The sequence below is a fragment of the Mesoplodon bidens genome (assembly GCF_964165515.1).
Source record: "Mesoplodon bidens genome assembly, chromosome: 11".
NCBI classification, from domain to species: Eukaryota; Metazoa; Chordata; class Mammalia; order Artiodactyla; family Ziphiidae; genus Mesoplodon; species Mesoplodon bidens.
In genome coordinates this window covers 67,716,261-67,742,685 of record NC_138167.1, presented here as the reverse complement: position 1 = coordinate 67,742,685, position 26,425 = coordinate 67,716,261, and the positions used below count along the sequence as shown (strand labels likewise).

General features: G+C 57.7%; 1 protein-coding gene across 2 annotated transcripts in view; it reads left to right on the top strand.

Moving 5' to 3' along the window:
* Positions 1-848: 848 nt before the first annotated feature.
* MICALL1 (MICAL like 1) overlaps positions 849-26,425 on the top strand; it is a 28,259-nt gene continuing 2,682 nt past the window's right edge. The window contains exons 1-15 of one of the 2 annotated variants that reach the window (XM_081248682.1): positions 849-1,327; positions 5,533-5,581; positions 6,019-6,160; positions 11,188-11,276; positions 12,392-12,534; positions 14,011-14,456; positions 16,016-16,073; positions 16,750-17,108; positions 18,558-18,967; positions 21,567-21,701; positions 22,311-22,437; positions 22,574-22,664; positions 22,811-22,884; positions 25,915-26,029; positions 26,200-26,246. In XM_081248682.1, the coding sequence (XP_081104808.1) occupies positions 1,182-1,327; positions 5,533-5,581; positions 6,019-6,160; positions 11,188-11,276; positions 12,392-12,534; positions 14,011-14,456; positions 16,016-16,073; positions 16,750-17,108; positions 18,558-18,967; positions 21,567-21,701; positions 22,311-22,437; positions 22,574-22,664; positions 22,811-22,884; positions 25,915-26,029; positions 26,200-26,246 (2,431 nt within the window). In that variant the 5' untranslated portion in view covers positions 849-1,181. Of the gene's footprint in view, positions 1,328-5,532; positions 5,582-6,018; positions 6,161-11,187; positions 11,277-12,391; positions 12,535-14,010; positions 14,457-16,015; positions 16,074-16,749; positions 17,109-18,557; positions 18,974-21,566; positions 21,702-22,310; positions 22,438-22,573; positions 22,665-22,810; positions 22,885-25,914; positions 26,030-26,199; positions 26,247-26,425 lie in introns of both variants that reach the window. The other variant, XM_081248681.1, reaches the window with a different exon arrangement.

The window sequence follows — 26,425 nt, the reverse complement described above, 5'->3', positions numbered from 1 at the left end:
CAGAGGTTCCAAGGCCAGACACCCAATGTCCCATTAGACAAGGGCCTGCTTCCCATAGGTCCTTCCCGTGGGACCCCAACCCCCCCAACCCTAGTCAGGATGCCCCAGTGGGGAGGGATGAGATCCCTGACCCTACACAGGGGCTGAGGAAAACTCTGCAGGACCCCTTGTCAGGCTCAATACATCACTGAGTGGACACCTGACCACTGTGGTGGTGGTGGTGGTGGGGGTCCCATGGGAAGGACCCCAGGGTCCCATGGGTGGGAGCATAGAGTCTCCCGGTCAGGCTCTGGGGGGAGGGGAAGGTGGCAGACAGAACTACCTGGAGGTCAAGGGTGTTTTGGAGTGGTGAGACAGGGTGAGTGAAGCTAGTGGTCATCTGGGGGTGCTTTGGGGTCTGCAGGGGAACTGCCTGATTGGCCGGGGGTGGGGAGAATGCCTCCGCAAAGTTTCAGGCCAGGGGAATGTGGGGGATTTGCAGGTCCTTAGAGTGGGAAGCACTCAGGATGGGAGCAAGAGGAGAGTTCCCGGTGGGCAGCGTGGTGGAGGAAGAAGTCACTGTGCGGCGGGCTAGTTTGCCGTGGGTGAGGGGTTCAGGGGCCATCCCAGAGTTCTTTGAGGAGTCCATGGCGGGGAGTGGGAAGGGGTGACCGGGATCGCCGAGGAGAGGGGCGGTGGGGTGCTGGGCCCGTGAGGCGGGTGGTGGTGGTGGGGGGTCCGCGTCTGCGGGGCGGAGCCACCGCTGGGTGGGGCGCCAGGCCACCGCCCCCTCCCCGCTCCCCCGCGGCGGCGGGCGGGGACCGAGGCCAGCGGGACGCCCGCGGCCGGCCCACAGCGAGGTGAGCGGGCGGCGGTGAGTAGGCGGTGAGTAGGCGGCGGCCGGCGGGGCCGGGCCATTCGGGCAGCGGCTGCTCCGGCAGGTCCGGGCAGGGCCGGGCGGGAAGCAGGCAGCCGAGCCGGGCCCCCGCTCCGGAGCCCGAGCGAGGACTCCGAGGCCGCGGCCCCGCCTCCTTCCCGCCCCGCGCCCGCCGCTAGCGGGTCGCGCCCCGAGCTCCAAGCCGCGCCGGCTGGGCCGCGCAGGAGCCACAGCCGCAGCCGTAGCCGGAAACCGGCCCGAGCCGGCCCAGGGTGAAGCCCGGTCCCGGTGGCGCCCGGAGCCGGGCCCGAGCCCCGCGCGGCTCATGGCGGGGCCGCGGGTCGCGCTGCTGGCCTGGTGCCGCCGCCAGTGCGAGGGATACCGCGGCGTGGACATCCGCGACCTGAGCAGCTCCTTCCGGGACGGCCTGGCCTTCTGCGCCATCCTGCACCGGCACCGGCCCGACCTGCTGTGAGTGCCGGGAGGGCGGGCGGCCGGCCGGGGCGCAGGGCGGCGCGGGCTCGAGCTGGGGACCCCCGCCCCGCTCAGTGACGCGGAGCCGGGGCGGCGGCAGGCGCCGCCCCCGGAGGCCGAGGCTCCCACCCTCCCGCGGGCCCCCAACGCCTCGCGGAGACCCTCTGATCCAGTGCACCCCTCCCCCACTTGGCCTCTTTGACCCCGCCCACTGGAACACAGCCCGCCCCCTATGCTGGTCTTTCTGCTGAGGCCCTGGCCCCGCCCACAGGGCACTGATTTCCGCCCAAGGGACACCGAAGCCTCCAAGGCCTTTCCTCTTTGAAGGAGCACCGAGCCCTCCTCCGGGACCCTGGGCCTTTCTTACACTAAACTCTTAAACAGGCACTCTGAGCAGCCCCCTCCACGTGGGGCATTGAGGCCTGTTCCCTTTGTGGGGCCCCCTGGCTTTGATTCCCCCATGCGATCATGTTTCCAGGGCACTAGCACAGTGCCTGGCACAGAGGAGACCCTAGGTTAATAGAGGTCAGATGAATGGATGTAACCCCCTCCCCATTAGGACACAGACCTGTCTCCCCAGGTGTGTGCCCCATGACCCTGCTGTCCTCAGTGGGGCAGGGAGGCTGAGTGAAGACTCCTAGGGTCTGACCTACAGCCCTAATGGGCTGCTCCAGGGTGTGAAATGGCCTCTTCTTGCCCCCAGGTGCCCAGTGAGGTTCCATGGGAAAATTTATTCAGACCCCAGAGCAGTTGACTTGGTGTTTCTATCTCAGCTCCCTCTTCCTTGGGCCCTGGAACCTCTTCCATTCATCCATTCATTCATAAAACACTGAGTGCATGTTTATCTGGCAGCTGCCATTCCTTGTACTTCCGGTTTCATCTGCAAGTTGGGGACAAGAGTCATGGTCCTTGTCTGTCTTGCTTACAGCCCCTTGGACAGGGCTCCCCAAGCCTGACAGGGTCTGGAGTCTTTGTATGTCTGTTCCACCTCCAGACCTGTGCTCCCCAAAGACAGCACCTGGGAGGCTTTGATGAAGGAGGGAAGGAAGGGAAGGATTGCCTCAAGGATTCGATGGTGTAGATGCATTTAGTTTATTCTGTACCATGTAGATGGTGGGGTGGGCCCTGGAGGAGAGGGTTTTGGGGGGTGTGGCTGCAGAAGTGAACGAGATGAGGTGGAGATGTAGGTGGGCTGCTGCCTCTTGTGGGGCCTGTGACACGGGGTAAGGGGGCTCAGGAGCCGGGCCTTGAAGGTTGGAGAAGGAGGGCACCCAGATTGGACCCACGCATTAGAGCGGAGGGCTCACGGGGTCTTCTGTTTTGGCTGGGGGGCAAGTGGTGAGGCAGGGTTGGCCAGTGTGTGACAGGACTTAGGTGTCAAGCTAAGCCACGCAATGGACCTGAGGCTGCCAGCACAAAGCGCAGGCTGCTTGGTTTCTGGTCCACTCCTCCATGTCTTAGGTGTGCAACCTTGGGAAAATCACTGGATTCCTCCAGACATCAGTTTCCTGGCCAGTAAAGGGGGGTTGATAGTAAGACCTACCTCACAGGATTGTTGGGAGAAATTAAATGGGACAATGAACATTCAATTAACATTAGTTATTATAAGTAGTGTTATTAAGCAGGAAGGGATGATGAAAGTGTCTCATTCCTTCGTTTATTCCACAGGTGTCTGCAGAGTTATACTCTGTGCTGGACACTGTGCCTGGTAATGGAAATAGCTACTAACCAACCAAGAGGCAGACCCCACACAGTCTCCCACGGCCTATGGGGGAAACAGATGTATAAGCAGTGCTGATAACTCCACGTGGGAAGTGCTGTATCAAAGGGCTAGGTTGGGAAGGCCTCCCAGCCGTCACATAAACTTCAAAGAGATAGCAGGAGCCGGGTCAGGGCCGAGGGAAGGGCATTCCCGGCAGAGGGGACCACCTGAGCAGAGACACAGGCGGCACTGTTGGAGCCCATAGCACAGGACGGGGAGGGCTGGGAGATGTGGCTGGGCCAGAGTGCTTAGGGCTTCCTGCTGGCTAAGGAGGGTGGATGGGGCCACAGGGAGGGATGTGGCTAGAGTTCGTGTGGAGCGGAGGGGGCTTCCCTCCTGAGAAGAGATCCAGAATCAGGTCCAGGCATTCATTTGCAAGGCAGGTCAGCATCTGAGCTGCCAGCCCATTGCACGGGAGAAAAACTGAGGCCCAGGTCCTATATGAGGCATAGAGAGGACGTCGGTGATGGCTAGGGAGGATCTCCAGGAGAGTAGGGCTGGGGTAGGGCGAGGGCAAGCACCATCTTCTAAAGTTGTTTCTGACTTCTCGAGCTGTGGGCTCATTCCCCTCTCAAATCTAGGCATCTTTAAGCTCCCTTGAGGGACCATGTGGGTTTCATGTTTGTGCTCCTCATCTCCCCCAGAGCCAAAGAGACCTTCCCAGCCTTCGAAAACTCTCAGAAAATATGTTTCCAAAGCCTAGATGTTGATTAGGGACGAAGGTAGGGGAGGGAGAAGTGGAGGAAAAATCGTAGTATCGTGGGGACCTTTACAGTTTTCACGCTGTTTCTGGCATTTATGCATTCAGTAGACATTTATGGAGTGCCTACTAAGTACTGGGCACTGTGGAGGGTGTTGAGTGCATGCCGTGAACAAAATGTGACCCTAGCCTTCTAAGAACACTGCTGGGAGACTGAAATAAAGGGCCCAGACAAGCTGCTTTTGTCTCATTCGGCCTCAGAACAAGCTTTTGTTGGGGGCTGGGCTGGTGTCACAGTGTCCCCGAGGTTTAGAGAGGTTGTGTAGCTTGCTCGGGGTCACACTCTTACGCAGTGGCCAAGCAAGGGGAGGAGTTCGGGACCCAGCTGAGGGGAGAAGGAAGTGGTCTGGCCAGAGGTGGCAAAAGGGGCTGAAGTGCATACACAATCCCCTCCCCAGTCCACTCGGGCCTTTTGGCCTTGGGCACCTCCTGGGGTTTGCAAACTACCCCTTCCTGCCTTGGCCCACGGTTCACTGTACCTTGATCTCTGCCTGGAGAAGTTAGCAGGCAGGTGGGCAGGAGGAGGAGGGCTCTCGTGTGTCTGTGAGGCCTGCCTCTAACAAGCCTGGTCCTCCCCACCAGCCTGGGAGGTGGTACGAGGGCTTCCCCTAGTTTGCAGATGGGAAAACGAAGGCCACAAGGACTGCCGACCCGCCCAAGGTCACGCAGCCTGACCTGGAAAAACAGGGCCTGGGACCCAGACTTTGGAGGCCGTACTGCCTTCTCCGGCCTCTGGGCCCACGTCTCAGGCAGTCAGGCTGCAGTTTCCAGCCATAGAAGGACAAGGCTTGGGGCGGGTGCACCCAGGAGGCTGCTGAGCAAGAAGGCTGGGTCTCCTCCCCTGGTTTCAGCCACTCCAGCAGCTGGAGCCAGGAGGTGGGGAGGGGAATAAATAAAAGCTAGGTTACTCCGGTAGGCCCTGCCACTTCTCACCTGTCCCAGCTTAGGAACTGGGACACCCTTCACTGCTCCCCGAAGGATGGTGCCCCCAGGAGTGGCCCAGCAGGGTTGGCCGACCGTTCAGTGCGGGCAGCTCTGGAGAATGTACTATTTCCAGGCTGGTTCAGACTTGTTCTATTCCTGGCACCATTGAAACAACATTCCTCTTCGGCTTGGGTTAGGGTTTCAGCAAGTTGGTGTGGCTTCTCCAGGTTTGTGACATGCAGTGGAAGGAACAGAAATGTGGATTCCCAGGGCGGCTTCCTCTCTCTGGGCCTCAGTGTCCCTATCTGTAAAGTGGGGTAAATACCTGCCAAGTAGAGTTGAAAATAAATTCAAGACAGGAGCTCAGCCCAGTGCTCAGCGTGAGGTCAGCAATCTGTGGGTGTCCTTGTTGTCATCAGCATTGGTCCTGGTCTTAGTTTTGTCTTTGCCACTGAGTCAGGACATGGCTTCCTGGGGGTTAAACTTGAAGCTGGGGCTTTTCAACCCCGCCCCTTCTGAGTGATTTCCAGCCTCTGCTTGGAGGCCCCCGGGGGCCATGTGCTCATTCTCTGCCCGACCTGGCAGCCCCCGCTCTATTAGCACCGGTTCCTTGTCTCAGTTTCCTCCTCCACAGTCCACAGACCCCTCCCCCAACCCTGCTGAGACCCAGGCTGGCTGGGATGTGGTCACCTCCACTGGTCACGCCCCTGCCCCAGCCCTCTCCTCAATGCTCCTCCCCCACTTTGTCTCTTGCAGAGACTTTGATTCACTTTCCAAGGACAATGTCTTCGAGAATAACCGTTTGGTGAGTCCCGCAGACAGATGGAAGCCCACGAGGCTGTGTGTTTCGGGAGGGTGTGTGTCGGAGGGCAGGGGTCTTGCAGGGCAGGAGCTGAGGTGAGGGGCTCGTGGACCAGCTCCCGGAGCAGCTGCCTTGCACTGGGGCCCTGGCTGCTCCTCTCCCCACCCCCTGCTCCCCTCTGGCCCACTTGTGCCTGGAGCACCAGACCTTCCCCTTCTCCAGGTCACAGTCACCCCTGCCCTCATCCCCCTCATCCCGCTGAGCAAAGCTGGGTCTATGCAGAGTGGCGCCCACTGACCCTGCCTCATCTTCCTCTTCCTGCTTGTGACTGCTTCTGTGCACCCCCCATCCTTCTCCCACCCCTGCACCTGCCCCCCACCCCACACGTTTCCCCCCCGCCTCAAACCTTCCCCCACCCTGGCATCTGCACCCCCCCCCAGGCCTTTGAAGTGGCTGAGAAGGAGCTGGGAATCCCTGCTCTCCTGGACCCCAGTGACATGGTCTCCATGAGTGTCCCTGACTGCCTCAGCATCATGACCTATGTGTCCCAATATTACAACCACTTCGCCAGCCCTGGCCAAGGTGAGAGGGGTGCAACCCTTCAGGGAGGCTGGCCCTGGGGGTGGGGCATGTGTCACACTGTCTTCTGAGCTGCAAACAGGCACAGGGAGGCAGCTCATCATTCATTCACTCACTGAAATATTAATTGAGTAAAATAACACTGTGCTGGGCCCGTGGGGTACAGCGGTGAAGGAGATCGCTGCCTTCGGGGAGCACATAGTCTGGCGGGGGAGACAGACAACAAACGTGTGAACCAGTAACTGAGTGAAATAATGTCAGAGGAGGGAATTCCCTGGTGGTCCAGTGGTTAGGACTTGGCACTCCCAGTGCAGGGAGCACGGGTTGAATCCCTGGTCGGGGAACTAAGATCCCACAAGCCACTTGGTGTGGGAAAAATTTAAAAAAAAAATTAATAATGTCAGAGGAGACAAAGCAGGATGAGTTCATCCGCTGTCTGTGAGTTCACCTCTGGCACCCACCCTCACTTCCTGTTTGCAGACACCTCCCTGGGTTTTTTTTCCTCCAGCAGGGAAGTGGTCCTGTAGGGCTCTTGTGCACCAGCTTCCCCAGCAGTGACCTTCAGGGCCTGAGAACTAAGAGGCTGGGGGATTGTGTGGGGTGGGATAGGGCGGTGGGGGTGGGGGGATGGGAGGCTGCAAGGGTATTTCTCTGCCCTGAATCAGGTCACTGGGTGGCTACTGAGCCTCCTGCCTGGAGAGTCCCCATGTGGAAATCTCTCCTGGGCCTTGTCTTCCGCAGAGGAAATGGGCTCAAAGAGGGGAAGGGAGGAGCTCAAGGTCATACAGCAGGAAAACCAAATTCGGGTGTCCCGACTCCTGTGCTGTGTCACTGCTGTCAGGGGTCCTCTGGGGGTGGGCACCTTGCCCCTCCGCTGCCATGTCAGTCCTTCCTCCAGCCTCTGCTCTCCATGTGGACAATCTCAGCCCATCTCTTTTTTTTTTTTTTTTTTTGCGGTACGCGGGCCTCTCACTGTTGTGGCCTCTCCCGTTGCGGAGCGCAGGCTCCGGACGCGCAGGCCCAGCGGCCATGGCTCACGGGCCCAGCTGCTCCACGGCATGTGGGATGGATCTTCCCGGACCGGGGCACGAACCCGCGTCCCCTGCATCGGCAGACGGACTCTCAACCACTGCGCCACCTGGGAAACCCTCAGCCCATCTCTTAAAAGTATTCTTGGAAGTGCGGATTTTTTTTTTTCTTACCAGGAGTAAAACATGCTTACTGTAGAAAATTAGAGCATAGAAAACATAAAAATTAAAAGATTAAAATAATCTGTTACTCCCCATCCCCCCCATAATGCTAGGGATTAATATTATAATTGAACAAATAACATTATATGTATTTTACTAGAAATAAAAATGAAAGTATTTCTCAACCGCTGAGTGTCTTGTAAGAGGCAGCGTGGACTGAACGTTTTTGCGCTGCCATTTACTGTCTGGGTGACAGTGGGCCATAGGGTCACCTCTCGGCTTAGGGTCCCCTTTGCAGTGAGGATAAGAACAGCGCCCATCTCACAGGGTTGATGGGAGTAAATGAGGAAGAATGACCTGTGTCTGGCCCTTATTGAGGACTCAAGGTTACTATTATTATTACTTTTTTATTCCATTGGTTAGAATTTAGCTTGCTCACCTAGAATCACAATTCAGTCTTATCTTCTGGAGGGTTCCCTGTGGCCAAACCCCAATCTCCCTCTACTAAGCTCTTCTCTGGAGAGCCTCCTTCCGGGGACCTGCGGGGTGGGCAGGTGGGGCAGGGCCCTTGGTAATACTGTCGGTGGTGCCCACTTTGTTCCCGGTCCTCACCAGGCACCCTGGGGGTGAGGTCACCCTGGTGGCCCAGCTCCCCGTGCTCTGCCTGGGGCGAGAGCACCCCCTGGGCCTGTGGGGAACTCCTGTCGCTAAAGGCACAGCTTGTGCTACCATACGGCTCGGCCCCTAAATGCAAACCATTTTTATCCCACCTGCTGCTCAACCAGAGGAAATGCAGCGAGTTGTTCCAACGCTGGAGGCGAAGCTGGCTCTTAGGCTCCCCCAGATGGTCCTGTTCTGTACTTTCTGGGTGAGGGGAGGGATTTCAAGGGTAATTCTGACCAGGCTTGACTTTCACTGGACTGGGTCACCTTGGAAGCTGGCCGTGGCTGAGACAACACCGTGCCGTGCTCTCCTTTCATCTTGTGCCAGGCTCAATGGAGGCCGGTGACCCTGGGCATGTCAGCTGACCCCTGACCTCCAGGAGCCACAGCCTAGTCTGGAACCAGAGTGTGACGGAAGGAAGCCCAGTGGCTGAGGGACTCAGAGGAGGGGTACCTCCCCCCTACCAGGGTGACAGTGGTGGTGTCATCAGGATGAAGCCCAGTTTCTTAGCGGGGCCCCTGAGGGCCTCTCCCCACTTAGCTTAAGCCACTCACTGCCCCAACTGTAGTCATACTGAATTTCTTGTGCTGCTTTGAATATATCACATTCCTTTACTGCTAAGCCTTTCTTCTTGGTGATCCTCCAGTCCCTGTCCCCACCCCCCATGCTCTGGCACATTCTTTCCTACTCATCCTCTCACCCCACATTTTGCCTCCTCCAAGCAGCCTGCCCTGATATACTCCAGGTGCTCTTATAGCCCCCTGCCCCGTGGTGAACATATAAGACTCTGGTCATAGTATGTCAATTACTCCCTCTCCCCTGTAGACCTGCTACATGACTCCAGCACCTGGCACTTACTCATTCATTTAACAAATATTTATTTCGCCTCTACTGTGTGCCAGACACTGTGCTAGGTGCTAGGGAGAGAGCTGAGAACGATACAGACTCACAGAGCTTTCAGTCTAAAGGATGGGGGAGGGAGAGAGAGAACAAAGTTATTAATATAATTGCAGATGAGTCCGATAAGGAAACAAAATAAGGTAATGGTATAAAAAGCAGCGAGAGGAGGAAGTGGTTATTTTGGGTGAGTAGTCATGGAGGGCTTCTCTGAGGAGGTGACATTTGAGCTAAGCCTTGAACAAGGAGGAGGAGGCCATGTGAAGATCTGGGGAGGAATATTCCAGGCAAGGGGGCAGCAGGGGGCCTGTGTGCTCCAGGGGAGTGAGGGGGAAGGAGGAGGTGAGGCCAGGGTCAGGGTGGGGGTAGGGGGTGGGGGAGTGGGGTAGCGGTGGTGGTAGGGAGTGGGCCCAAAATTTTTGACCATGACTCATGGTAAGAAATATGTTTCCCATTATAATCCATGTTCATGTACATATATGTCACTGAAACAAGTTTCAGGAGACGATTCTTCCCCTTAAAACATGAGATGCCCGCAGATATTTCCTTCTAATTCGTCTTTACAATATGCTGGTTGCAGTCCACTCAGTTGATTTCAGGGTCCGTTAATGGATTGTGACCTGAGGTTCTGGCAATGCTACCTTAGACCACAGTAAGGAATTTGGATTTTTTTTTTTTTTTTTTTTTTTTTTGGCCGGGCCTCACTGCTTGCAGGATCTTAGTTCCTCAACCAGGGATCCAATACAGGGCCGCCTGCATTGGAAGCGCCTAACCACTGGACCACCAGGGAATTCCCTGGATTTTATTTTTAAGAATTAGCATACAGTAGTATTGATTTTTCTTTTGGTATAGAGTTCTCTGAATTTGGGGGTTTTATTTTAATCACTGGGTACAGAGTAGGCGCTTAGTGGATATTTGCTGAAGTAATGACAGAGCAGAGTCATGGAGGAGGCGGGTGGGCTGGGCGGTGGGTTTCTTCTGGTTCGAGGGCGTCCAGGCAGGGTTCCGGGCCGCACCTGCCCACTTGGGCTTGGGTGGGGCAGCTCCTCGGCCCCAGGGAGCCAGCCCATCTTCCTGAAACTTCAGGCCAGCGCCATGTGGTTCCTCTTCTTTCCTTCCCTTCACCCGTTCAGCCTCGTGGGAAGGAAGCTCCCCGTCCTTTCACATGTTGGGCGCTGATGGTTCTGTGCTTGTCCTCGTGCCTTATTTTATTTTATTTTTTTAAAAATAAATTTATTAGGGGCCTCCCTGGTGGCGCAGTGGTTGAGAGTCCGCCTGCCGATGCAGGGGATACGGGTTCGTGCCCCGGTCTGGGAGGATCCCATATGCCGCGGAGCGGCTGGGCCCGTGAGCCATGGCCGCTGGGCCTGCGCATCCGGAGCCTGTGCTCCGCAACGGGAGAGGCCACAACAGTGAGAGGCCCGCATACCGCAAAAAGAAAAAAAATAAAAATAAAAATAAATAAATAAATTTATTTAGGCTTCCCTGGTGGCGCAGTGGTTGAGAGTCCGCCTGCCGATGCAGGGGACTCGGGTTCATGCCCCGGTCTGGGAAGATCCCACATGCCGCGGAGCGGCTGGGCCCGTGAGCCATGGCCGCTGAGCCTGCGCGTCCGGAGCCTGTGCTCCGCAACGGGAGAGGCCACAACAGTGAGAGGCCCACATACCAAAAAAAATAAAAATAAATAAAAAAAAAATAAATTTATTTATTTATTTTTGGCTGCGTTGGGTCTTTGTTGCTGCGCGCAGGCTTTCTCTACTTGGGGTGAGCGGAGGCTACTCTTTGTTGCAGTGCGTGGGCTTCTCATTGCAGTGGCTTCTCTTGTTGCAGAGCATGGGCTCTAGGCACACGGGGTTCAGTAGCTGTGCCTCGGGAGCTCTAGAGTGCAGGCTCAGTAGTTGTGGCACACGGGCTTAGTTGCTCCGCGGCATGTGGGATCTTCCCAGACCAGGGCTTGAACCCGTGTCCCCTGCATTGGCAGGCAGATTCTTAACCACTGCACCACCAGGGAAGTCCCTGGTGCCTTATTTTTCACGCTGCCCTGTGCGGTGGGAGTCACTGTCCTGCTCTGCGGAGGCCTGGCAGGGTTGGGTAGCTTGCTCTTGGCGCTTAGTTTGGAAGGAGGCATCCCCTGCCTGTGTGAAGTGGGAACCTGGTCCCACTGCGTCCGTGGTCTGCCCTCAGGTGGTAGCCATGGAGCTCAAAGCTCAGGCCAGGTTGGGCCTCCTGGACCTCCAGGGTCTCCAGCTGCCTCAGAGTCTCTTTCTGGTCTCTTGGCAGCCGGGGTCTCATCACCCAGAAAGGGCCTGGCAGCATCCTCCCCGCCATCCAAAGCACCCACTCCCGCGGAACCAGGAGACAGGGCTCAGGTAGGCAGATGCCAGGGGTGGGCAGGTGGGGTGGGGGACAGCTGCCACTGCCGCGTTCAGCGGGTGTTCTTCGTCCCTTTCCCTTTGGCTTTGGGACTAGATTCTCACAGGCCAGGCCAGGGCGGTAGGGGCAGGGGATGGCAGGCCTGGGAGGGGCACAGGGCATCCACAGCACTGACTCTCCATCATGGGACTGACAGGACTCACCCATGCAATACAGCACATTCTCCCCTTGATTCCCGTGAGACAGAGCTTTAAACTTCCCAGCGTGATTCTGCTTAATCCTCTCAACAACACTGGGAGGTGGGTATTGTGTGTCCTGACGTACAGGTGAGGAAACTGAATCTCAGAGAGGTTTGGTCATTTGTTCAAGATCTCTCAGCTGGGAATTGGGGGCCGCACTGCCAGCCCCCTGCTCCAAGATGCTTAGGGGATGACACCAGCGTTTCACATCTGGACAGCACTTCACAGTGTGCAGAGGGCGTTTCCCACCTGCTCCCAACTGCGCCTTGCTGGAGGACCTCTTGAGGGACAGGGAGCCCAGCCCATGGTGGGTGCCCAGTGAGCATATGCAGGGCTGAGACAGGCAGGGGTTATAGGATTCCATTTGGCAGGTAGGAGCCCAAGGCTCAGAGACGAAAACAGCTTGCTCAAGGTCACAGTGCTTAGAAGCTGAGAAACTTGGACTTAAATCTGCTTGGTTCTAGTTGGGGGGACAGAGAAGGCAGACGAGGTGGGCCTAAGAGGGCAGCCACCTCTCAGGCAAGGCCCACCTGTGGGGATGGGAGAGGGACAAGAGCAGCACAAGCGAAGGGATTATACAGCTGGAAGCTGCCTTTCTGGCGGAGAGGGCCCCAGAAACTGGAAGTCTGGATTTTTATGTTTCCATCCTGACGCAGTGACCTTGAGCAAGTCTTTCCCCCTTTCGGGACTTCAGTTTCCTCATGTACAAAACAGTGCAGTCCCCACCCTCTGCCCTTCTGGGGCTCTGATGGAGTGTGTTAGCACTGCGCACTCTTGGGAGTGGGAGTAGGGCGAGGAACAGGGAGTGTTCTTGAACAGGGAGGCTGGTGACCCCAACCCCACCCCCAGTCTGCCCACCCTATTCCCTGCAGGGCGATGAGTGCTCCTCGGGCAGCCTGGCAGAGCAGGGCGCCCACCGGACTCCCAGCAGCACGTGTGCGGCCTGCCAGCAGCACGTGCACCTGGTGCAGCGTTACCTGGCCGACGGCAAGCTGTACCACCGGCACTGCTTCCGGTGAGTGGTGGGGGACCCTGCGGGGGTCAGGGAGCTTCCCTAGATTCAGCACCATGGTGTGCCAAGCCCCTTGGCAGGCTCGTCATGCTGGAGCATCTTGCTTTTCCCCATTTTACTGATGACAGACGAAGGCCTAGTGAGGGGAGACTTGGTCAGTCACAGAATTAGAGACAGAAAGGGGGCAGAGCTCTTTGGAACTAAGTACCTGATGATGATTAAGGAGCAGAATGTGCTCTAAAAGCTGTTGAAAAAAGAAAGCATTTTGAAAATCTTATTTTTATCTTTAGTTTTTTCTTCCTTTTTTTTTTTTTGTTCTAAAGAAAGCAGTTAAAAAAAGAAATCATAGTAACAACTTGCTTTCAGTGTGTGGCTCCCAGGGGAAGCCAGAGAATGTATGAAAACGTTTTATATGTTAGAAAAAAAATCAGCAAAGAAAATTGAATAGTCCATGGAAACCAGTGACTGGGAGTTATAGTGTGTATTCAGTTGTGGTTTAGAGTATGTGTGTGTGTTGTGTGTGTGCTGTGTGTGTGCTGTGTGTTGTATGTGTTGTGTGTATTGTGTGTGTGTGGTGTGTGTGGTGTGTGTATGTGTTGTGTGTGTGGTGTGGTGTGTGTGTTGTGTGTGGTTGTGTGTGTGGTGTGTGTGTGTGTATGGTGTGTGTGGTGTGTGTGGTGTGTGTGTTGTGTGGGTGGTGTATGTAGTGTGTGTGTGTTGTGTGTGGGTGTGTGTTGTGTGTGTTGTGTGTGTGTTGTGTGTGTGTGGTGTGTGGGTGTGGGTGGTGTGTGGGTGGGTGGTGTGTGTGTGTGGTGTGTGTGTGTGTGTGGTGTGTGTGTGTGTGTGTGTGTGTGTGTGGTGGCTGGACCTGGAACCCCAGGCACCTGATTGCAAAACTGAGGGGGAAAAATCTCAAGGAAGGGAACCACTGCACAAACACAGTCACGTCTGGCCATCAGGGCAGTGTTTTAAATACTTTTTATGGTGACATACATTTGACACTGTGACCAGTTGTAAGTACATCCCTGAAATCAAACTTGTATGAATAGATGCACAATTGGAATTAGAGTCTCATAAAACAAGTGTGATACATTATGATATATCTTATTTTATTCTATTTCATAACAAAACAAAACAAAAAAACCTGGTTGGTTGAAAACCACTAAATTGATTTCTTGAGCCACTAATGAGTGGCAGCCCACACACTGGATGGAACCTCCGTTGGAGCTGGGGGAACACTTGCTTCCTCTTGCAGCAGAAACTGAAGGCGTGTTTCACAATTTATGTTGCTGATTTCACATGGTTTTATTGTTCTGCTATGATTCTGACATTTACCCTTTTTCTTTTCCTCTGGGAAGTTCTGGGTACTGAGACAGGATCCAGGCTGGCAGTTGGGAGGAGGGGTAGCCAGCACCCTGGGCCGGGCTGCCTGGCTAAGTTGATCCCCCCATCTCACCCCACCCCTGTTCTCCCTGGCAGGTGTCGGCGGTGCTCCAGCACCCTACTCCCCGGAGCTTACAGGAGTGGGCCAGAGGAGGGCACCTTCGTGTGTGCGGAGCACTGCGCCAGGCTGGGCCCTGGTGGGCGGTCAGGGGCCAGGCCCGCACTCCCCCCACAGCCAAAGCAGCAGCAACTTACAGAAGAAGCCAAGGATGTGGAGAGAGGCGGCCCCAGCCCTGATGCGACTGCAGGGGCTGAGGTGGACGTACCCAAGGCCAGCCCCGAGGGCCGACCCCATACCCTCACCAAGCCCCGGGTTCCCGGCAAACCACAGGAGCTGGCCAGCACCCCGGGCAGCCGCCCCACACCTGCCCCCAGGAAGGCCTCTGAGAGCACAGCCCTGACGCTCCCCACGCCCCGGCCCCGGTCCAGCCTGCAGCAGGAGAACTTGGTGGAGCAGGGAGGCGGCAGCGGCCTGGTGAATGGTGAGCAAGGGCCCGACTGGGGCTGGGCGCTTCCTGAGGTGTGCCTGGCGTTTAAACGTACACGTGCCTGGGAGTATTCATGGGGCCGTGCTGTCTGTGCCTGTGTGTGCTGTGGATGTGCTGGGGACGACTGTGGTGCTGAGGTTATTAATTCACGCAGCAAATACTTACTGAGGCCCCTCGGTGCACGCTCTGTTCTCCATGCTGCAAGGACACAGATCCCTGCCCCATTCTGTGTGCCCAGGATGTGTGTCCTTTTGTGTCCATCTTGTGTGCTTCAGTTTCGGGGTGTAGGGAGTGTACATCATGTGTGTCTGTGTCCCGAGTGTGTCTGGTTCTGTGTCCACACTCGGGTGACCTCCCCTCCCAGCCCAGCCTGTGTGCTTGTCCACATCTGGATGTCTGGCAGGGGACAGCTCAGGGGCTGGGGGTAGGGGAGGGTGTGTCCCTGGTCAGATGGGCCCCTGGGGCACTCCCCAGGCTGGCCTGTTCTGCAGTGGAGACCCCTGCCTCACCTCTCCTTGTCAGACCTTCCCACATGACCTTCCTGGGCTTCCACGAGCTCATAGAAACATGGTTCTTTGTAACCTGAGACGTGCTGGTCAACTCTTATCAGAGGAGGCCCAGGGGAGGGAGACTCCCAGGGTCTCCCCCTGGGACTTGTTCATTCTGTTCCGCACTCGTGGAGGCCCATTCCTGAGCTGGGCGCTGGGGATAGAGATACTGTGCAGACCTGTTTGTGCCTTTGAGGTGCTGCCAGTCTCGAGGGAGAGATGGACACAGACATGAGGATTTTGGTAGAATGCAGATGTCTGTTAAGATGGGGGAGCAGAGGCTGTGGTGGGATTCACGGAGGACACTTGGGAGTCAGGGGAGGCTTGCAGGAGGAGGTGACCCTGAGGCTGAGTTGAAACAATATTTCCTGTCCACTTTGGGGAAGTGTCAGAGGGGCACTTGGGTTCCCCCTTCTTTTTTAAAAAAATAAATTTATTTATTTATTTTTGGTTGCCGCGCATGGGCTTTCCCTGGTTGTGGGGAGTGCGGGCTTCTCATTGCGGTGGCTTCTCTTGTTGAGGAGCACGGGCTGTAGGCGCGCAGGCTTCCGTAGTTGTGGCTCTCGGGCTCTAGAGCGCAGGCTCAGTAGTTTTGCGCACGGGCTTGGTTGGTCCGCGGCACGTGGGATCTTCCCAGACCAGGGCTCGAACCCGTGTCCCCTGCACTGGCAGGTGGATTCTTAACCACTGTGCCACCAGGGAACTCCAGGTTTCCCCCTTCTTAACTGAAATACGAATGGGGTCTCTAGGTGTCCTGGCCTTGCCCCTTTGACCTTCTCTACCTGTCACCTTTGTTATTTATCTAATCTCCCTGAGTGCTGGGCTGGGGAGGTACGGGGATACAGGTGAGGTTGCCATGGCCACCTGGAGTCCATGACCTTCCAGGTGGGATGGAAGGGCATCCTTGGTAAGGCAGGCACTTGGGCTGGCTCCCTGGGTGCCCCACTGTGCTGCCCGGCTCACAGCTGCCCATGAAGACCTGTTTCACTCTCCTTTCCCATGTAGGGAAGCTGCATGAACCCCCCATCCCCAAGCCCAGAGGGACACCCAAGCTGTCAGAGAGGTATGCTGGCCCTGAGGGGTTTCAGGGCCCTGGTAGGGGGAAGGGGAGTACCCTGGGGTCTGGGCGGGTAACAAGGCCACATGATCCACCAGCACACCCTCCCGAGAAGGGGTGGGGCTCATCTCTGGGGGCAGGAGCCTGTGCCCACATCCCCTTCCCCGTGGCTCCCCTGGGACCCCCTCTCTTGTGGGCAGCAATGCCTGGTGGAGACGGCTGCCTCTGGGGTCCCTTCACCCCTCCAAGCCTCCACTGCCTGTGGAACGAGGGAGGCCTAGGCCTCGCTCCTAGAGTCGTTGTGCGAATCAGCAGCAGAGTATAGAAGACCCAGCAAAGCTCAGCTGTACACCTGGCTCAGATCCTCCAGCTCTGGGAGCCTGTGTCACAGGCGAGGACATCGATCGCCAGCTGTTCTTTGGGAGCTGTGTTTCCCCTGTATGGTCCATGAGAGAGAGGGCGGGGGAGAGAGAGACAGAGACAGAGGAAGGGGAAGAGAGAGGCCCCCCTCTTTCTGTTTCAACTCTGGGCCCAGACTGGCCCCACTGGGCTGGGGTGGGAGAGGAGAAGGGTGCAGTTTCTCATCCACCCCCTTTGGGCTGCACTCAAGACTGTCTGGGGAGAGAAGGACACTGCCCCCCTTGCCTCCTAATGGTTTCTGCTTCTTCCTGCCTCTGTCCAGGACACCAGCCCCCAGGAAAGACCCCCCATGGATCTCACTGGTGCAGGCAGAGCCGAAGAAGAAGCCAGCCCCCCTGCCCCCGAGCAGCAGCCCCGGCCCGCCGCCCCCGGGCCGGGACAGCAGGCAGGTGGAGAACGGAGGTGTGCATGAGGTGGCTGGCCCGGAGCCCAAGCCCTACAACCCCTTCGAGGAGGAGGAGGAAGAGCCCCCAGCTGCACCCCGCCCAGCCACCGGCCCCGCCCCGACTCACCCGGAGTCCACACCCAAGTCCCTGCACCCCTGGTACGGCATCACGCCGACGAGCAGCCCCAGGACAAAGAAGCGCCCTGCCCCCCGAGCACCCAGTGCATCTCCCCTTGGTGAGTGCCGTTCTCGGGAGCTCTCCTGACAGCTGGGACTCTGGGGTTGGGCACCTGGGTCAGCCCAAGGCCGGGGAAGGGCATGTGGTGCCACAGGATCCCCTCCAGGCCAGGTGCCGTGTGTGTCATGTCTGTCCTCAATCCTTGAGCAAACCTGTGAGGTAGGTGTCATACCCCATTTTGTAGGTGAGGAAACTGAGGCACAGAGAGGGTAAATGATTTGCCCAAAACCTCACAGCGCTTAAGCAGTGGAGGCAGGATTTGAAGCCAGACTCCTGACTATACTCTGAGCCCTTTGTAACCCACCTCACAGGGCTGTTGTGAGAATTAAACGTGTTATCCATCGATGTGCATGACACTGACTCAGGCTCGTGGAGAGCGCTGGGCAGGGGTTAGCTCCAGCCCTGCCCATCTAGTCACTCTCCTCCAGTTGCCAGGCACCTCGGGCTCTGACCTGGCTGCATGGCACGGGCGCTAGTGGCTCTGAGCAGTTCCTCCCCTGTGTCTGTCCTCCATCTCCCCATCTGGGATATGGAGGTGGTGGGCCAGCTCCCAGGCGCTGTGCCTCCCTCCGCCCAGCCCACCCTCTCGCCGTCTTGCAATCTTCTCCGGCCCTGTGCCTGGTCACCTTCCACCACGGCTGGGATCCAGCTGCCTCTGAGACCTCAGTGGGAGCCCCTCAGACAGTGGGTCCGAGGGCACATTAGAGATGACCAGAGGCCGGTGCTCAGGTGGCCCAGGCCCCCCTCTCCGGCCCCTGCTGGTGCCCTGGGACCCTCCATCTGAGCATGGTGGGTCAGTTGATTGGAGGTGATGGGCGGGTGGGAGATGCAGCCAATGGGATGAGCTCTGAGTCGGACACAGCTTGGGCCAATCCCAGCCCTTCTCCTCTCTGAGTCTGTTGCTTCCCTGGGAAAGCACAGATGATACTCTGAAGCATGGTGTCCCTCAACGCATGAGGATGAAACTGGCATGGGGCAGTGCCTGGCCTGGTGCCGGCCACCGCCAGGGCTGCCTGCTTCTCCATCTCCTGCTGCCCTCCCTCCCACCTCTGCTCGGGTCAGAGGCAGAGAAGGCAGACAGAAGCAAGGCTTTTTTTTGGCCTTTTCAGTTTGGCTTTGCTTTGAGTCACATCAGACACGGGAGGGGAAGTGGAGGCTGCAGCCACGCGGGATGAGGAAGCGAGGGCCGTAAGGGAACCAGGGCTATGACGTGCCACGAGGTGCACGCCAGAGCCCAAAGAGCGCAGGATGAATTGGGATGATTTGTCTGCCAATGACCTTGGTCCAGTCACACCTTTGCTGTCCTCTGGGCTCTTGCCTGTCTGGATGTGGAGGACTTGGGTTGCCAGGGCCTGCAGCTCTGTCGAGAGTGGAGCGTGTTAGGTGAGGCCAGAAGGCCTGACTGTGCCCCCTCACGTGGCACCCACTTGTGTGTGTGTTTGTACAGCTCTCCACACCTCCCGCCTGTCACACTCGGAGCCACCCTCAGCCACCCCGTCGCCAGCCCTCAGTGTGGAAAGCCTGTCATCCGAGAGCTCCAGCCAGCCCCCAAGTGGGGAGCTTCTGGAGCCGCCAGCTGTGCCCAAGAGCTCCTCAGAGCCTGCTGTCCATGCCCCTGGCAGCCCTGGGACCTCGGCCAGCCTCTCTGCCAACTCCTCCCTGTCCTCCTCTGGGGAGCTGGTGCAGCCCAGTGTGGACAGGACACCTCAAGCCAGCCCTGGCCTTGCCCCCAATACTAGGGGCAGCCCAGGTCCCCCTCCAGCCAAGCCCTGCAGTGGCGCTGCTCCCACCCCTCTCGTGCTGGTTGGAGACAAGAGCCCTGCGCCTTCCCCTGGAACCTCGTCCCCGCAGCTCCAGGTAAAGGTGAGTGCCTCACCCTCGCTAAAGACTGCTGTCCTGTCTAGTGGCCGTGGACCTGGTCTCAGGGCAGGGTCTCTGACCCTTCCATCGTTGCTGGCCCTGACTTGTTGGGTGACCTTGGCTGTGCCCGTCTACCCCTTCACCACTCCATTCATTTGAGGCACAGCTCCACCTCTCTATCCTTTCATCCATTAGCCAGACCTCCCGTCCATCTGTTCACGTCTCCACTTGCCTGGTCTTCCATGTCTTGAGGCGTCTAGCTCTTATTTACCTGCCTAGCACATGCACGTGCCCATTTGGGACGCATCCACTAGCCACCACTTAAACCACACATCCTTCTGTTCACCCTTCCATTCGCTGAGGTCCTATTTGTGCCAGACCCTGGCACAGTGGCATTGAGACCCTGTCCTTGCCCTCTAGGAGCTCACAAGCTGCTCAGGGAGACAGGCCTAGATGATTGTTCTACAAGGCCACCTGGGGTAGAGCACAGAGGGGAGGGGATGACTCCCTTCTTGGGGTCATTTTCCTTCTCCAGAGACCTCAGTCTCCCCTCCTATAGAATGGGGCAGATGGTGTTCATTGAGCCCCTCCTGTGTGTATGGGCTGGCCTGGGCTCCAGAGGTGAGATGACCGTGGTGATCCCTGCCCCCCAGGTGCTCACAGTCAGGTCGGGGTAGGGTACTGGGATGACTGTGCCTTGTGTAGAGTTTGTTTTTGGGGGGGGACGGGTAGAGGAGGGGTCGGCCCTCAACAGGCAGAGGGCCGAGGAAACAGCTTTACTGGGTGCTTCTCTTGTGTGCCACTGCAGGGGTGCGGACAGCCCGTGCTGTGGGCTCCCCTTCCCAGGCCCCTTCCCAGGCTGGCCCCGTGCTCCATCCCCTCTGGGGGCTGCAGTGGGCACGAGGAGGGTCTGCTGGACACCCATCCCTGGGAGCTCGTTTTCCACTTGACCTCTGTGGCTGGTGAAGCACTTGTTTCTCAGTGTCACGCCAAGAACCAGAGGTCACCAGGGGTCAGGACATTCCTCTGGGCACCTAGTTCATGAGGGGGCCTCTCCTGCCACCAGTGTCCCTTTGCGCCACCAGGTTCTGATTCTGCATTTTTCCCCGTACTCTGCAGCCCTCTCAGGGCCCGGCTGTAGTCCTGGTCTGACCGACCTGACAGAGGAAAAGCCTGGGGAGGAGCCTGAGCTGTTGGTCTGTGCACCTTTCAAATGCCACTTAACCTTCCCTGTCCTGGGCAACCACCTCCTGTCCAACTCTGTCACCACCTGCTGTGTGATGTGGAGAAGGCCCATCCCATCTCTGGGCCTCAGGATGCTCTGAGGAGCCCCAGGGTTCCTTGCTGTGGGAGGTGGGGGAGGGAGTTGATTTTGGACGCCCCTCCCCTTCCCCCTACAGGCAGCTGCGTTTCAGTATGTTTCCTGTCCCCAGGTCTGTGAAAGGTTGGTCTGAAGGAGTTCTGTGGCTGAGAACCCTTGAGGGACTCAGGGGCCTTTGGGCTGTTTGGCCCTGCTGGGCCCCTCGGGGTGTGACTGTGGAGGGTGTGGGCAGAGCCCACGAGGACTTCCTCCTGGGGCGCCCCATCCCTTACCCTAACCCCAGGATTCGGAGAGAACCCGAGACACTGGGGGCAGGAGATAGGCAGGCCCCTTGGGCGGGTGCTGCCCTGTGGGGCCCAAACTATCACCCTGCTGCGCCTGGACTCCGGCCTGGCACTTTCCTTGCTTCAGATCCCAGAGCAACTGCCAGCCTGAAGGAATCTCCCCCAGGCTGGCACAGGTGAGGTGAGCGGGGCTCCTCCCTCCTCCCCCCAGCTGTTGGAAAGCCCAGTAAATACTCCTGGGAACACTCCATGGCCTCAAGTGATGACTGGGGAGGGTGGTTGGAAGATGCTGGCACTGCCCACGTGGCAGGCAAGGCCTGTCCCAGTGGGGGGCCTGCCCGGCTCTGCTGGCCTCAGGACAGGGATTACCCCAGAAGGACAGAAAAGTGCAGAGCTAGGGGGCAGCAGAGGATGGGGGTCTTCCCTGGGCAGGAAGGGAGCTACCTTCCTCCTCCCTCTAGTGATAGGGGGTTCCCTGTTTTTGCTCTTCCTGGCTGGGGGACCCTGGGCAAGGAGCTGAACCCCGGAATCCCCGCTGGGAGAGGGGTGGTTGTGAGGCCTGGATGAGCTACTGTAGCTCTGTCCCTCCCTAAACTGCATGTCCTGACCACTGCCCCCAGCGCCGGAGGGCTGCCCCAGCCTGAAATAGAGTCTCACTGCAGCTTGGGCTCTTGGGAAGAGCGTGACCTTGAGCCAGTTACTTAACCTCTCTGAACTTGAGTTGACTCAGCTGTAAAATGGGCACGACGCTACCCACCTTGTGGAGTGCTTGTGAGAATTGAACAGGAATGTAGAGAAGTATCCAGTGCAGCAGCAGCACACGGGAGGCGCTGGGAAGTGGAAGTGTTTGTTGAATGACTGAGTTCCTCAGAGACTGGCAGCTGGGGGATTCTCTCTCTGCCTGATTCCTACCGCCTGCTTTCCATGGTCCCATGTGATCAAGCTGCCTGGGTCTTACTGACCCCTCCCTGACTTATCTCCCTGCCTTTAGTCTTCCTGCAAGGAGAATCCTTTTAACCGGAAGGCATCACCCACAGCGTCCCCAACCGTAAAGAAGGCCACCAAGGGCTCCAAGCCAGCGAGACCGCCTGCCCCAGGACACGGCTTTCCGCTCATCAAACGCAAGGTACAGCTGGGAGCCCCAGACACCTGGGCCCGGGCCCCCTCCCTTGGCTGCCTCAGGCTTCCCGTGGGACTCTGCCACAGGATGGGCTGCCTGGGCAGCTTCCCTCATGCTGGAGGGGGGCATGTTTGGGAGGCCCAGCTGGGAGATTTATTAACTTGCAGCCAGGGGGATTTTGAGCAGGTTAGCTGCTCTGACCAAAAGCATTGGGTGATGCATTTAAATTGTTACTAATAATAGTTCAAGGATCGAAGCGTTCACATGACATACTTAAACAGCTTAGAGTGTTCTCAGATTTCTCTCTCTAATAGGGTCACTTTCGCACATTGTGATATATTTTCTGGAGTGGCAGAGGAGGGGAGGAAGTTGCCTGAGAGAAGCAGGAAGTTGTATCGCCCTCTGGGCATGCCTGTCTGCGCTGGGACCAGGGGCATGGCAGGGGCGTGGCTGTCCCTACACCCACCCCTCACCACACCAGGGTGTGGGATGGAGCCAGGGCGCAGGGCTTGTGGAGGCCAGTGCTGGCTGGAGAGAAGAGGGAAGCTCCTGTTCCTGGCGGCCAACAGGTGGGAGGGCGGGCTGACCTTCAGGTAACTGGGCGCTGTTGGGCAGGTTCAGGCTGACCAGTACATCCCTGAGGAGGACATCCATGGAGAGATGGACACCATCGAGCGCCAGCTGGATACCCTGGAACACCGTGGGGTCCTGCTGGAGGAGAAGCTGCGTGGTGGAGCAAACGGTGCGGGAGCTGCGGGGGGCCTGGTGGGTGGAACTCGGGTAGGGGGAGCCTCTCTTCCAGGGTAGGAGCTGCCGTGGCCCCTTTGAGGGTTGGGGACTGCCCCCAGCCCTGGCCTCAGTGGACATCTGGTTTCCAGAGGGCCGTGAGGATGACATGCTGGTGGACTGGTTCAAGCTCATCCACGAGAAACATCTGCTGGTCCGGCGGGAGTCCGAGCTCATCTATGTGTGAGTCCTTGCTCCCCTGGGCTCCCGGCTCCTCTCCCCAGGATCCACAGAGCTTAGGCCTGGGAATCTTCGCCTTCTTCCCTTATCAGTGACAGCACAGGGCAGGCAGCCTCAGAACTAACAGTCACCTTATTCCCACCTTCCAGTTTCAAGCAGCAGAACCTGGAGCAACGCCAGGCCGATGTGGAGTATGAGCTCCGGTGCCTTCTCAACAAGCCAGGTGAGTGTGGCCACACCCACTCCCCAGACACCTGCCCTGGGACCTGGCGACATGGAGGAGTGGGCTGGGGAGTGGACAGACCGGGCCCTGATGGGGATGCACAGGCAGAGTCTGGGGACAGGCCAGGAGGTGCTGTCTGGGTCATGACAGGTGAAAAATAAGCTCAAGCCAAGACGGGAGAGGGAACAGCATGGCCAGTGCGGGGCTGTGACATTTGTGGTGTTGGGATGACAGGCCTGCAGAGAACACCAAGACCAGGAGCAGACTGACTTGTTTTTGTTTTTGTTTTTTGTTTTTTAAGAAGATGTTGGGGGTAGGAGTTTATTAATTAATTTAGTTTTACTGTGTTGCATCTTCGTTTCTGTGCGAGAGCTTTCTCTAGTTGTGGCAAGCGGGGGCCACTCTTCATCGCGGTGCGCGGGTCTCTCACTATCGCGGCCTCTCTTGTTGCGGAACACAGGCTCCAGACGTGCAGGCTCAGTAGTTGTGGCTCACGGGCCCAGTTGCTCCGTGGCATGTGGGATCCTCCCAGACCACGGCTCGAACCCATGTCCCCTGCATTAGCAGGCAGACTCTCAACCACTGCGCCACCAGGGAAGCCCCCCCTTTTTTTTATAAAGTATTTTTTTATTTTTTAAAATTTTATTTATTTTTGACTGCATTGGGTCTTCGTTGCTGGGTGTGGACTTTCTCTAGTTGTGGCGAGCGGGGGCTACTCTTCGTTGCGGTGCACGGGCTTCTCATTGTGGTGGCTTCTCTTGTTGTGGAGCAAGGGCTCTAGGCGCACAGGCTTCAGTAGTTGCAGCACTCGGGCTCAGTAGTTGTGGTGCACGGATGGGCTTAGTTGCTCCGAAGCATGTGGGATCTTCCCGGACCAGGGATCCAACCCGTGTCCCCTGCATTGGCAGGCGGATTCTTAACCACTGTGCCACCAGGGAAGTCTCGACTGGCTTGTTTTGGTACCCTCCTCCCCTGGAAGGTGTGGGTGGGCTCCTGGAGGGGAGGGGTCAGGCTCCAGGACCCAGGGCTGCCTTGCTGAGCGAGGGTGAGCAGGTACCTGTCCAGAGGCAGCTCTAGGCTCATGGCCATTAGGCCAGAGCATGGCAGGGCTCTGCTGGCGGGGGAAGGGCCAGTGGAAGTGCCCCTGCACAGCGTGGCTCAGGGTGACTCTGGGAGGGAGGAATGGGATGTGCTGAGAATGGAGGGGGGCAATGGGAGGATTGGGTGTGGAGTCACACAGTCCTGCGTTCTGCCGCTAACTTGCTGGGTGCCCTTAGGCAGCTTCCTTAGCCCCACCGAGCCTCAGTGGGTTCATGTGTAAGACAGGGATGAAGGTGCCCACCTGGGAGGGTATTCTAAGGCCCAGGAGCCGGTGGATGTGGAAACACTCTGTGCTCTATGAGGGGCTGATGGCTGATGGTTATTATGTGGCTGAGTTGGGGTCTGGCCATGACGTGGGGTGAGCACAGCTGTGGGCTGAGAGAGAGCACAGGACTGTGGAGTGTCCAGAGGCTGGAGCCAGGGCTTTTGACCACTTCCTCTGGCCCAGGTGGTAGGAATCGTCCGTTCCCATTTAACAGATGAGGAAATGAAGAGCCAGAGAGGCTGAGAGTCTTGCACATTGGTGGTGGAGCTGGGCTTTTAGCCATGTCTCTGACTTGGGCATGTCCCTGCACACGCAGCCCCTCCTGCCGGCTGGGACAGTGGCCCTGCTTTTCCACGGACCAGGGAACTTGGGAGGCTGGATGTGACCCAGAGGCAGGAGTGTCCCTGAGGAAGTCACAGAATGTCCCAGCTCTTTGCTGCCACCTATGAATCACTCCCAAATCTCTGGAGGCTGGGGCGCGGCCGCCACTCAGCGGAAGCCGCAGCGACACCTTGTGGCCAAAATGGGGACAGCACCTCTGTACCCCAGGCCAGCCTGGCCCTGGGCTTTTTGTGTTGCTTCTCCAGTCCTCTGTGTGGTGGCAACACATCGGGGCTTGTCATCCTGTCCTGGTTGTTGCCTTTGGAGGGTGAGACTGGTTTATAAGGCTCCAGGTGGGCTGGAGATCCATAAGACACTGTAAGGGCTGTAGCTTGGATCAAAGCGTTCCAAGGCTGGCCGGGTACAAGCACTGGCTCCACCCTTGCTGTGTGACACTGGTCAAGGACTTAACTTTCGCAAGCCTTGGTTTTCCCACACGTAGGTTGGGGACATAACTTACCCAGGCCCCAGATTTGGGAAGCAGCAGAGTAGCATTTGAACTGGGGTGGTGAGTCTGAAACCCACGTTGTCCCCAGAACTATGCTGGGTCAACGGTTCCAGTTTTGGCAAGAGGAGGTGGTAGGGGCAGATGTTGTGGAGGGAAGGTCAAGTGTGGGCATCCCTCCCCTGGGAGCCTGTGGGCTGGGTGAGAGGAATACCAAGGTGCAAGTGGGCCTCTGAGGGTGGCTCTGTAGGATGGTTCAGGTTCTTGAGAGGAGGCTGGAGGGGCAGCAGGTGTCTGAGACATCAGGGACACCTCCTGGCAGGGCTCCCTGCCCCCAGGGACCCCTCTAGTCCACCCTCCTTCATGACATTAGATGAATGTCCCAATATGCCCCTTGGGTCACATTGCTTCTCCTGCATGAGGACCCCTGGGGTTCCCTGTTGTCTCCCCACCCCTGCCCCACTCTGGCCAGCTCGCCATTGGAGGCTCTCAGCAGCCCCAGCCTGAATCCTTCCCCAAGAAACCATCTAGTGAACATTTGTTGAATGAGTGCATGAACATAGCAGGAAACTCTCCGGCACGTGCTGTTCTCTGTTCTCAGAACACGTGTTGTGCTGGACCTCCCGGAGCCCCTTGGAGAGTTTCTTTGGTAGGCAGACTGGTATCCTTGGTCTCTCCTATGACAACCTTCATTTCTCCAAAAATTTGTAATCCCCACCCATCTGGGCCCCCTCCCTCAGAGTGTCCAGCATGGGGCTGGTCCGCAGCCACCCTTAGCACTTAGGCGTTAGTTCCTCGCTTCCTGGGGCTCATGTCCCCAACTTTTCTCCTTGGGCAGAAAAGGACTGGACAGAAGAGGACCGGGGCCGAGAGAAGGTGCTGATGCAGGAGCTTGTGACCCTCATCGAGCAGCGCAACGCCATCGTCAACTGCCTAGATGAGGACCGGCAGAGGTGACGTGGCTGGGGGAGGGGTTCCCCGGGGCTTCCTGGGGACAGGGCCCTCACTGCCAGTCATCACAGCGCTGCTTGCTTAGCCTGCATGGACTTGGAGTCTGGAGGGGCCTGAGAGATTACCTCGTCCTTCCTCCCATGGGACACTCAGCTTCCCGTTCTCATTTCAGGGAGGAAGAGGAAGATAAGATGTTGGAAGCCATGATCAAGAAGAAAGGTGAGGCCCTTCCTGGGGCTCTGGCGCACTTGAACTCCTGGAGGGTCGGGAGTAGGTTGAACAGAGGGTTGGAGTGGGCACTACAGGGACGGTGTGTGCAAACTCCTAGCCCCTGTTTTGCCAAGAAGGCCGTGTGTAGCAAGGCAGGTCAGCCTATGGCCAGGAGAGTGGGTGTGGGA